Source organism: Octopus bimaculoides, chromosome 23 (genome assembly GCF_001194135.2).
Source record: "Octopus bimaculoides isolate UCB-OBI-ISO-001 chromosome 23, ASM119413v2, whole genome shotgun sequence".
Classification (NCBI taxonomy): Eukaryota; Metazoa; Mollusca; class Cephalopoda; order Octopoda; family Octopodidae; genus Octopus; species Octopus bimaculoides.
In genome coordinates, this window is record NC_069003.1 from 28,191,384 (window position 1) to 28,204,557 (window position 13,174).

The following is a 13,174-nucleotide window of genomic DNA, read 5'->3' on the forward strand; positions in this document are numbered from 1 at the left end:
ATATACACACACATACATATACACATACACACACACACACACAAAAAAATACAGGCACACACTGCTAGGAAATCACACCCACACAACACAGACACACATACTCAAAAACTGCCTGCCTACTTTCTACTGACTATTGTCCACAACTACTCCCAAAGTATTCCTGCTACTAATTCCTTCCACTATGTCACACACACACACTAACAGATAAACAGCCAAACCACGCACACACACGTTCTGTTATTACACACACACACGCACACACACGTTCTGTTATTACACACACACACACACAGTCCCTCGTGCACGCACACATATTTACCTCCCTCTTTCACTCTCCTGTCTTAGAAAGAACTTTTCCTCCATCACTTCCTCTTCCGGTCCTTCTACAATGTAACCTCGTGACATCGGTGGCGATTTTTTCGTCCTCCGTTTTTCCCTTCTTTGAACTTTCCTTGTTTCCGACGAAGAGCTCCGCTCGAAACGTCATACACTCTCTGTCTTTCCTTTCCCGAGCGTCTTGTAACACAATCTGCATCACATCCTCACGTTGGTTTTTGTCTTTTTCCTGTTTTTGAACTTATATAACGTAGGCTCACATAGATCCTGGCCTTTCAACTGGATTTGGAGTACCCAATTGCTGGAATTTTTGTACCTCAGATTACTGTTCCTGTTGGATCACGCCTTTCCTGCACCTTGATTATATATATATGTGTGTGTATACAACTGGCTTCTTTCAGTTTCCGTCTACCAAATCCACCCACACGGCTTTGATTGGCCCAAGTCTTTAGTAGAAGACACTTGCCTAAAGTGTCACAGTGGAGCTGAACCTAGAACCATGTGATTGGTAAGGAAGCTACTCACCACACAGCCACGCCTTCTTAAACTAAAATATCCATCACTACTAAAAGTCACATAATTGTGTTGAATGTGTGTGTCGTATGATAAACTCATTAACATAATAAGTTATTAAGAAAGTGTATTTGTTTATATTTATATCATGTTACAAATTAATGTAAAACAATGTGAGAAATATGTTACATAAATATTTTTGTTATTTTCATATTATTAGAATTACTAAGATATACATCATTACAGACCATTTATACTTTCTTATATCATTACCTACAACATTGATTTGATTATTAAAACCAATATGTCACAATCATTATGTTGAGAATATATAAATTGCATGTAAGAAAAAGACATACACATTAGATATTGTGCAGGAAAGTACTCTCAAGTAAAATAGTGATCATGGTTAGACTTATTAGCTACATACTCATCAGATACTAATTCTTACCAGTTGTTTTTTCCACAGGTATAACAGGGGGAGGTGCAGCTGTTAAAAGTATAGTTTCTTACATGTGAGATGGCATTTGAAATCATGAGTTTATGTATTAATCAGAACAAAGGATACATGACTTTTTTTTAACTAATACTAGACAAAATTATAATTTATTTATGCATGGTTTAAGTATGTCTTAGTAATGAAATCCAAACAATATTAGAATAAATAGTCTTTTAATTTCAGTACAGAAATTAGATATATTTTATCATATTATGATATGTAATATGTTGTAGGATAACACATAGTATACATAGAATATATATCATTAAATGTTATATCTACTTCCTATATATTTGAGCACTAAATCCTTACCAGTTGTTAATTCCACGGGTTTAACTGGGGCTGGAAGAGCTAAGGAAATGATATGAAATAAGTTAGTTCACTGTCATAATATATTTACATTACTTAAGAATACATAGAGACTGGATTTAACATATTTGTCATTAATTTTATGCAGAATTTATTTATATAATTTTCATCAATAATTTCAGTTAAGATGCAAAAAATGTGATGAGAATGTATAGATGTTTTACATATTCTAGGGTTTGGTTTTTCTTACATGGTGAGTAATAATTTAGATATGTCATAAATGTGGAAAATATTGGTAAAAATATTTCATACTGAATTTAATTGCTGAATTCTTATCAGCTGATTCTAATACCTAGATAACACTGAAATATGAAATATTGTAGTTTGTCATATTAGGTTACTGGCTCAATGAAACATTATTAACTCAGAAAACTAGAAAATGGGATTATTCAGGCAAAATAGTACATGAATTAAGACATTGGTGACATAATAAAATCTGATCGCAGATTAGAAATGTGCTTGATTCTACTGAACTAGGTAAAACAGGTAATGAGGAGCGATATGTGATAAGATGAAAAAAAAAATCAATAAGGCTGAATGAAGAATCCCTTGGTGGTTAACCTTCTTGAAGTCAATGCATGTATATGAAAATCAATCTAATACAATTGTAACAATTATAATGATTATTTACAGCAAACTTGTGAAAATATAACCATCAGGTTCATTCTGAAAATGGTATTAATTTTATTATGTTACAGTTGTATCTTTGACAAGGAATTAGGTAAACAGTTACAAAATGTAATAATTCAATTATATCTCATCAAATTATTATATTTGTGTCAGAAATCATACGTCACAGAGCAACATACTTGTTCAGTATTAGATCAATGTGTAACTAGAGATGATAAATATTCTGACACAAACTGATATTTTAGGAAATGTAAAAATATTAGGGTGTTCAGAAAGTAATTGCATTTTCCCAGAAAGGATACAAAAACGAATGTAAAGTACATTTATCTGAATAGTTTTTAAACGACTGCAGCCCAACAGGAAAGTAACTTTTTTACATTGTATTCTAAGAAACCTATTTCTTTTCTTGGAAAAAAAAAAGTCTTAAAGACTGTTTTCAACTTCCTCTGTGTTTCTGAATGTTTCACCTTTCCTAAAATGTTCTAGTGATCAGAACAGATGGAAATCCATACGTGCTAAGTCAAATCAGTATGAAGGATGGGGAAGAACTTCTCATCCTAATGATCTTATTTTTCTTGGGTTTGTTTTGAAGAGTGTGGCCATGCATTGTCATGCTGGAGAATAACACCTATTCTCTTTACCACTTCCGACGTAATTTTTCGTTTACACAATCAAGTTGTTGGCAACAAACATATGATGGTCTTTCCATGTTCAAGTAGCTTGTAATGGATGATACCTTTCATGTTCCACCAAACACAGAGCAAGGATTTTGTGGATGGAGTTCTGGTTTTGGTGTTGGCACTGGCTTCTCATTCTGTGATAACCATTACCTTTTCCATTTTCTGTTATGATGCAAAACCTATTTTCCATCACCTGTAACAATGCATTGCAGAAATGACAGGTTGTTAGTCCTGGTTAGAAGACTGTTGCAGATGGTGGAATGTTGTGTTCCGTTTTCAAGCATAAGTTCATGTAGGACCCAAATCTCCTTTTTGCATGTTTTCCCAATTTGCCTGAAATGTTTGTGGATAGTTGAACACGACACATTGAATTTTTGTGCCAAATCTCTGGTATTTTGACATGGATCCAATACAATAGTCTCATTCAAAAGGCTGTCATTCAGAGTGGGACATCTTCCAGAATGAGGCTTATTGGATATGTAACTTTAAACCTCTTAAACCACAACTAACACGTACAAGCTTTCACTGCATCCGGACACACTTCATAAATGTTTTTCACTGTATCTGTAGCAGTACTTTTCTTTCGAAACTCATACAATAAGCAATGGCAAATATGCTCTTTCATAAAGTTCTTATCCTCTATAGGGTTAATCACTGAAATAACTATGAATGACACACTGTCAAATAGAAGAGATGATATATTCCTAGACAGTTCTCACCCATTTTACTTTGGCACTGACATGATCGATTGGTTCATATTTCATAGTGGTGAAAAAACACAATTACTTTCTGAACACCCTAAAACATTAACTTGAAGTTAATTTGTAATTATAAGTGTGTTATTAATTTCCAAGTGTGACATGCTAAACTTTCAGGTGACTAGTTAGAATAATTAGTGTTCAAAATTAAACAATGATATAGAAATATATCTCTGATTTTGGTTAAAAAAAAACTTCTGATTTTATGACAATAAAGTTTTATGTATGGTAACTGTAAGTCATTTGGGAATGTTACATGTTTTGATATGTGTTAGCATTTTAATCCAGTGAAGATTTTATGAAAGTTAAGTATCCTCCACTACTGAATTGAATGTGTGCATTGTACAACAAAGTCATTGAACCACTAATTCCAGGTAAACTGCTGGGAAAAGTCTGATGAACATAATGTTATGTAAGCTCTATCTATTAGTTGAATGTATTCTTGGTGCCCTCATTGGAAATTATCTCTGATGACTTAAACAGGAAACAGATGAGAAAAAAAAATGTGTGTAAGTGAAGACAGTTAATATATTGCTTATTAACTTAGACCTTGACAAAAACGTTGCAGGAACAACTAGACGGATGCTACACCCCTTTATTCTGACATGTATTTAATATCAAATGACAACAGAGGGTGACCTGTAAAGACCTCTACAGCGTCATTCCTTCCATATCAAAGGTAGTCAGAGCCAGTTTTGCTGGGTACTACTAATAGGCCAGGAACGAATATACCAGAGATGAGTTACTCTGGGAACCAACACATGGCAACAGGAGCAGAAGTTGACCAGCTACAACATATGTTGACAGACTAGTGACCAGCAATGGCCAATCAGTTCCTGAGTTGGAGACAGCAATTGAGGACAGGGACTATTGGAGGAACAACTGTGCAGATCAAGTGGAAACTTAGTCTATGAAGAAAACAACTTTCAAACTACTAAATGAAAAGTATAAAGCTACTAAGCTGGCAATAAAATAAACTGAAAATTAATAAGGTACCTAAGACAATAAGCTATGATTTATACTATTATAGTACATCTGTATGCTGTAATATATAACAATAGCATCAGCTCAGAACCAAAAAGAAACTTGGCTGTTAATACAGAAGCCTTTGTGACAAGAACCATAATATAGTGCTATTTATTAAGCTTATGATCTCCTGTTTTCTTTGCCATAATACAGACCTTCAGTATCTTCAATACTAATATTTATTTATATAAATTTATGAATCCAAATTCTCATCAAATAAATTATGTTACCTTAGTTACTTAATAAAGACATACAACAGTATGAAGTTACTAAGAAACTACATATGGACATAATTGAAATACAAAACGGTGTGCACACTACATCACAAAATGTATAAAAACAACTTTGTTATGAAAACAAACCATTGTCATCATTATTTCTAATATTTCTTGTCCACACAAGTCTATGATTGTATGACAAATAATTGTTTTATTAATTTCCAAGTGTAACATGCTCTCAGCTGCTGGGTTAGAAGATTTAGTGATCAATATCGAACACTGGTATCCTATATATGATTGTTTCATTTGAAGAATTTTTGTGGTGATAAAGTTTTATAACTATAATTGTTATTTTAGAATATGACACATGCCTTAATATTTATTTGCATTTCATCCAGTGAATATATTTTTGTATTTAATTGCATCACTCTTCTTTACAGAAGTCCTCAAAATATGGCACATATGTACTTAGTGTTTCACTGATAATCTCATTAGTCATTCAAATCAAATACACCAATACTGATTGAACAATAAGCCATATTAGGAAAGAATCTTCTATTATATACACATTGCATTATATATGTAGTTAAATATGTGAGAAATGTTATGTAAATATTTCTATTAATTTTTTTATTATTAGAATTACTAAATTATACTTCATCACAGACCAATTATATTTGCTAATATCATTAGCTACAACTTTTATTTAATAAGTTACAACAATGTCATAATAATAATATTGAGAATAAATATGCACATACTGGAATAAAACATAAACATTAGATATTGTGCAGGTAAGTACTCTCAAGTAAAATAGTGATCATGGTTAGAGAATTATTAGCTACATATTCATCAGACACTAATTCTTACCAGTTGCTTTTTCCTCGGGTATAACAGGGGAGGGTGCAGCTGTTAAAGATATAGTTTCTTATATGTGAGATACCATTTGAAATCATGAGTTACAGGTTTATGTATTAATCAGTATAAAAGATATATCGTTTTGTTTTTTTTTGTTTAACTAATATCATAGAAAAAAATGTAACCTGATAATGCATGGTTTAAGTAAATTTTAGTAAGGATTAAAAAAAATATATCAAAATAAAAAATGATTTAATTCAGTTCATAAATAATATGTGTGTGTGTATATATATAAAGATATATATATATAATATCATATCATATCAGTATGTATATATATATATATCAATTAAATTGAAGGGATATGGGACATATATAATTTAATTTGTTTAGTTGTTATGTATTTAAGTACTAAATTCTTACCAGTTGTTAATTCCACAGGTTTAACTGGAGCTGGAGGAGCTATGAAAATGATATAAAATATGAGTTCAATGACAAAATAACATCACATTGCCTCAGAAAATCTGGAGATTGGATATAACACATGCTTCTAATCTTATGCAGAATTAATTGAGAGAACTTTCACCAATGTTTTCAGTTTAAGATACACTGAGATGTGGCAAGGATGTACAGATCGATCATGTATGTGTTTTGTGGTTCAGCTTTTCTTTCAAGACATCATAAATGAGAAATAATTTAGATATGTCATTAATGTGATAAATATTGTTAAATACTTTTGATATTGAATTTGATTGCTCAAGTTGTATCAGGTGACACTAAATATTTGAAAGTCTGTAATGTTAGGTAACTGGATTAATGATACATCATTGTTTAGAATGATTAGAAGTGGATTATTTGGGGGATAGATATTATGAGAATTGTGACACTGGTGATTCAATACATAAATTAAAGGTATATTTTTCCTGTGTAAATATGTAAAACAAGTAACAAATGAGATGATGATATAATGTGATGAGATGAAGAAATTTAATAATAAGGACTGATTGAATTAAGAATTTTCTGAAGGTTAACAAACAAAGACAATTCATATAGCAATAAATCCAACGCAATACTATGTAACAAATGTGAGGATTATTTATACGAAATCTGTGAAAATCTTGAGATAGCAATCAGGTTGTATTAATTTCATTATGTTATTGTAGTATAAGTGACTAGAAAATAGGTAAATGGTTACAAAATATCATTAGATTATACCATTTGTGTCAAAGAACATATCTTTTGCAGCAACATACTTATCTAATATTGAGTCAATATGTAACTATAGCTCATAATCATTCTAACAAAACACCAAGAAATTCGAAAATGTAAAAGTATATTAACCTGAATTTAAATTGTAATTATGTTTTATTAACTTCCAAGTATAACATACTAAACTTTCAGGTGCTCAAAACATTTAGTGATCAAAATTGAACGGTGATATCTTATATATGATTGTTTTTGCTTGAAGAATTTTTGTGGGTGTGATAATAAAGTTTTATGATAACTATAATTGTTATTTTAGAATATGATATGCCTTAATATTTATTTGCATTTTATCCCGTGAATATATTCTCAAACTGAATTATCTTTCACTACTGAAACTCAAATAAGTGAGTCCAATGTGTGCTGTAGAACAAACCCAGAGAACTAATAATTCTGGCAAAAACTTTGATGACCATAAACACAGTTACATGAGTAAGATGAAGGCACACCAGAGCCCTATATCAGAAATTATATTTGATTACTTTAACATGAATAAGATATGAAACAAGTATTTTACTTCAGTAAAGGCTGTAAGTGTATTGCTACTTTACTTTCAAATTACTAAACTCAAAGGTATGTAGCTACTAACAAGCTACCAATATTGTAAGCTACTAAAAATAATAAGATAGCATTTATAATTTTACAGTTCAGCTATAACTGTCTATGGTGAATTTTACAAAACAATAGCATGTGCTGTGAAGTAAGAAAACCAGCCATTGATACACAAGACTTTGTGACAACACTCACAATTAAGTGCTAGTAATATTAAATAAACTGATCATCTCCTATTTTGCCAACTATAATAAACACCTTCAGTGTCTTCAATATCACTATATTTATATACATTTATATACACACTATACACACATTCAGATAAGGAATGTTGGCTTAGTTATATAATAGGGGCATCTGATAATACAATGTTGCTTAGAAAATACACATGGATGTGTTATTATGTGTACAGATATGGATTACAAAAACGTTTTGGAAACTGGAAATTTTTTTCCTGTTATTATTTCTAATATGTCTTATAACATATGTTCAAATAAGCCTATCATAGCATCACAAATATGGAACAATGTCATTATGCAATAAGTTGGAACAATGTTGTTATGCAATGGCTTTGTACCAACAAATCAACAGTACTTAGAAACATATCTCCATTTCTTAAACAAATCACATACTGTACCTTTACTGAATGATAACAAGTATAACAACAGTAATATAGACATGAATATTGATATACAATAAGTGATATTAACAAAGAGCATCTTAATTTTAGGTTGTGCTCCAAATATAATTATAACAATGCATGAAATATGTTATGCAAATATTTCTGTAATTTCCCTGTCATTAGAATTACAAAAGTATAGCACATAGTAGACCAAACAAACTTGCTAATGTCATTAATTATAATATTTCCTTAATTATTTAAAACCATGTCTTAATAATAATATTAAAAAAATATATGTGCATATTGCAATAAAACATACACATTAAATATTGTGCAGGAAAGTACTCTCAAATAAAATAGTGATCGTAGTTAGAATTATTAGCTACATACTAATCAGATACTAATTCTTACCAGTTGCTTTTTCCTCAGGTATAACAGTGGGGGGTACAGCTGTTAAAGATATAGTTTCTTATATGTGAGATAGCATTTGAAATCATGAGTTATAGATTTACATATCAAACCTTATAAGGAATTTTTAAACCAATATTATGGAATAAATCTAATTTGAGCATGCATGATTTAAGTCCATTTTACAAAAGAATTCAAAAAATATATTCAAATAAAACATTTTCTATTTTGGTACAGAAATAATTTGATGTAAATATTATAGTCTATCAGGATATATAATATATATATCATATCATATAGTACATATGGGATGTATATTATTTACTGTTATATTTAATTCCTATTTATTTAAGCACTAAATCCTTACCAGTTGTTAATTCCACAGGTTTAACTGGAGCTGGAGGAGCTATGAAAATGATATGAAATAAGTTAGTTTACTAACATAATAACATCACATTACCATAGAATAACTGGAGGCTGAGTATAACATATATGTTACAAATTTCATGTAGAAATTAAGAAAACTTTTATCAATATTTTCAGTTTAAGATACAAAGAATGTGTACGATTTAGCCTTTCTTATATGATGTCATAAATGAGGAATGATTTAGATTTGTCATAAATATGACAAATATTGTAAAAAAATATTTGATGCTAAATTTAATTCCTGCTAGTATTATACATACAGTGAAACTGTAAATATTAAACACTGAGTAATGCTAGGCTATATCACTATGTATAAATAACTGAGAAAAAGCAGATCATTGGGGGGTTAAGTTTTACTAAAATTCTAACATTGGTGACAGAATATAATCTCAATCATAGATTAGAATAATATTTCTAGAAAGAATGGCCTAGGCATTATTATCAGTGTGAGGTCTGAGTGGAGGGGGACAAAATGTAGCCAGCTCTGAGGAACAGATTTGATTGGCTACCATTATAATTGTGGTAGAAAAGACAAATAAAGTAGTCAGCATGCCTATGAGTCAAAAGTCTGTGAATGACTTTATGCCAATCAGTCAAATGACTCTTTCCTAGATACATTCTAAGATGTCATTGAATGCAGCACCAGTATTGTCCCAGATGTGGGCTTCACTTCAGCTTTGTAGATTGTCAATAGTTGTTGGAGACTGAGTTATCTTCTGGTTCAAAAGAGAAGAGCCAGGCAATGTGAAGCAGATCTATATATATGGAGGGATCATTGGTGGTATTAAGGTTCACCAATTAAAACAATTATGAGGATTCTAGTTGCATATTTGATTTTGATTAAGAATGTGTAGTGTGATGATGTTTTCTTGATATGAGCAGCATTTGTGTTTTCTCACTGTCCACAGAGAGAAGATTAGCATATTAACATTGGAGGATGCTGTCAGTGTCTCTGCTCATGGAATCAGTGTGGGTTTGGTGTGTGGTGTCTTAATTGTGACTCAATAATACATTGTGATTGAGCATAACAAAGAGTTGTTAAATGATGTTTAGCATTTAGGTATAGTGTGTGTGTGAGTGTGTACGCATGCGCATGTATAACATTAATTTGAATTCTAAAACTGAATTTGAAATTCCACTGTAATGGAAATTTGCCTGATTACTTTAATATAAACCAACTTAGAGAAAATTTTCTGCTAGGAAACCTATAAAAATTAGGAAATAAGCATAATCTCTATTCAATATTGAACCAGTATGTATCTAATGAAGAATTCCTTTGAAACAATATGAATATATCTAGTTATTACAATATATCATATACATTAGCTGTTCAACATGGGAGTACTGTCAAGATGAATCATGTTCATGGTTTCTATTATTAGTCAATTTTCTTACCAGTTTTAATTTCCACAGGTATAATAAGGGGAAGTGCATCTGTTAAAAATATTTTTTCTTATATGTGAGATAAAGGAGGATATATTATCAAATACCTTAACAAGATATCATTTTATCAAATTTTGTTCAGAAATTCATAAAGTGAGATTTGTATTCCTTACATATAAAAGTAAACTTTAAAAATTTAAACTATCATTATACTGAGTTTCATAGAATATTATCATTAATTAAGGCTTACATATCTTGAATTATACAAATATAGCTTTCAAAGATTTTAAAAATATATGAGGTGAATTATTAATGTAGAACTTTTAAGTGAAGATATAGAATATTAAAGTATTCTATTATTCTCGATACTTGTTTCAAAATAATTTTGTGAATATTATAGCCTATCATAATATAATATTGGAAGTAATTTGAGTATGCAACATTTACTCAGATCTTAATAGGGAATTACAAAATTAATGAAGTATTTTATAATTTCTGGTATGTATAGTAAATGGGGTGTGTAACATTTAAAATAATTAGGTATTACATTTAGTTCCTATTCAATTTAAGCTCTGAATTCTTACCAGTTGATAATTCCACAATTTTAACTGGAGCTGCAGGAGCTAAGAAAATGATATGAAATTCGACAGTTAACTGATATAACATCATATTACCAAAGAATAATTGGGCACTGAGTATAACATATATTACTACATAATTAATACATTCCTTATTATATATGGTATCAATAATCATAGATCATAAATTCTTATTATTTATAGACAATTGAAAATGAAAATATTTAAAAATATTCTGTCAGGTTATGTCTAAATATGTTATCAAATTTTAAGCACAATTTATCAAACCATCTCGAGTGATTTTAATTATGATAAACACAAAGTTAAAGATGGTTTATGTATTAAACGATTTCGGTTTATTTATATCCTGAAGGGCTGAATATTTAGATATGCCATAAAAGTTATAAATATACAATGTATTGTAACATATATCTTATGCTGAATTTGCTTGCTGATTTCTTACCTGTTAATACTTAAACATGTTTAACAAGTAAAAGAGAAGTTGGGAATATTATGTTATCTAGTTTGTCAAACTAATCACATTAGCTTAGTATAATTTGATAAAGTGAATTATCATTTATTACATGAATTATGACATTTTATCATATCACTGGAGATTCAATATTCTCTAATTATAGACGAGAATAAATCTTTTTTCACATATAAATAATTAAAACATAGTTATTGACTACTAAGAAAGTAAATGATGTGATGAAGAATATGAATAAGGATTATCTAAATAAGAAATCTGGTGATTAACACTGATAAAGGCAATCTATATTACATCAAACTAAAAGATAAATACCAGCTCTATCCAGATCATATGTAATGTCATAATCTTATTATGGTTCTGACTGGGAATTAGGTAGATGCATATTATAAGACAATATGTAAGCATACATCATGTAGCATTCAATACTGAACCACTGCGTTTCTATAGAATTCATCTGAAACAATACTGATATTTTGAAACATGAATATATAACTATGAAATAACATTTTAAGTGTATTATTTATTTTTAGTGTACCATGCTAAAATTTGAAGAACTCAGTTAGAATAATTAGTGATCAATATTCAACATTGATATCCTCCATAGAGAGAATTTTGTTGTGGCAGTCAAACAGTTTTGCAATATAATAACTAGAATTACTAGGTGAGGAGAATCATTAGGCAAGAATAAATTACCTGTATTAATAGGTACAGCTACAATTGATCTAATGAAAACAATTTTGAACTGAATTTTCCTTCACTACTGGAATTATAATAAATGTTTCTAAATGTGAGGATATATGTCATATGATAAACTCTGTGAAACAATCTTACCAGGGACAAACTCATGCCAAAATGTTGATGAACATTAGGAGTTATTAAACGATCTATCTTAATTAGCTATAAGATGTATATATATTTTTTATGTGTCAGTCATTAGTTTGAGCCTTGAAACTGAATTTGCAGGCCTACTAATGGAAATTATGTCTGATTACATAAACATAAATCAGCTCAGGCAAAAATTTCTGTTTTTACTTTTTGAAATGGAAAACTCAAAGCCAAGAGCTCCCAAATCATTTTTAACTTTATAAGGCTTTCACTAATGATATAGTGAATTATCCCACACTAAGTACTTTGGCCACAATAGTGCTAATAATGTAATTTGAAGTCCAAATCATCCATTTGCTTCACTACTAAAATATAAACTTTCAGCATCTTAAATAACACAACATTGTTTAGATAATGTGTGTTAGTAAAATTATTAGTATGATATAATAAAAACTAATTTATTGCTTTATATTATTGTTAACAATATAATTCATAGTTATGTTTGAATTAGAAAATTTTGAGTACATATTTCTTTACAACAATGTATTAAAAGAACTCTATTATGTGGGCTGACTATGGTCTACTTTATTTATTATATATTAGGGAAAATGTTAGAAATAATAAAATAAGTATTTCAGAGAAAATTTGGAATTAATTTATCAGGCCATGGGTTTGTAGCAGTAAATTATCATTGCACTAAATTTGGCAGTATTTCTCAAGGCCACCAAGTTTGGGGG

At 29.9% G+C, this 13,174-nt stretch overlaps 1 protein-coding gene across 1 annotated transcript in view; it reads right to left on the reverse strand.

Annotated features, from left to right (window-relative positions):
- The window catches only part of LOC106882611 (collagen alpha-3(VI) chain), a 180,154-nt gene that overhangs the window by 109,430 nt on the left and 57,550 nt on the right, over positions 1-13,174 (reverse strand). Inside the window, exons 9-14 of the mRNA XM_052975952.1 lie at positions 9,100-9,138; positions 8,736-8,774; positions 6,311-6,349; positions 5,900-5,938; positions 1,661-1,699; positions 1,301-1,339 (exon numbers count right to left, since the gene is read on the reverse strand). Of these exons, the coding sequence (XP_052831912.1) occupies positions 1,301-1,339; positions 1,661-1,699; positions 5,900-5,938; positions 6,311-6,349; positions 8,736-8,774; positions 9,100-9,138 (234 nt within the window). The remainder of the gene's footprint in view (positions 1-1,300; positions 1,340-1,660; positions 1,700-5,899; positions 5,939-6,310; positions 6,350-8,735; positions 8,775-9,099; positions 9,139-13,174) is intronic.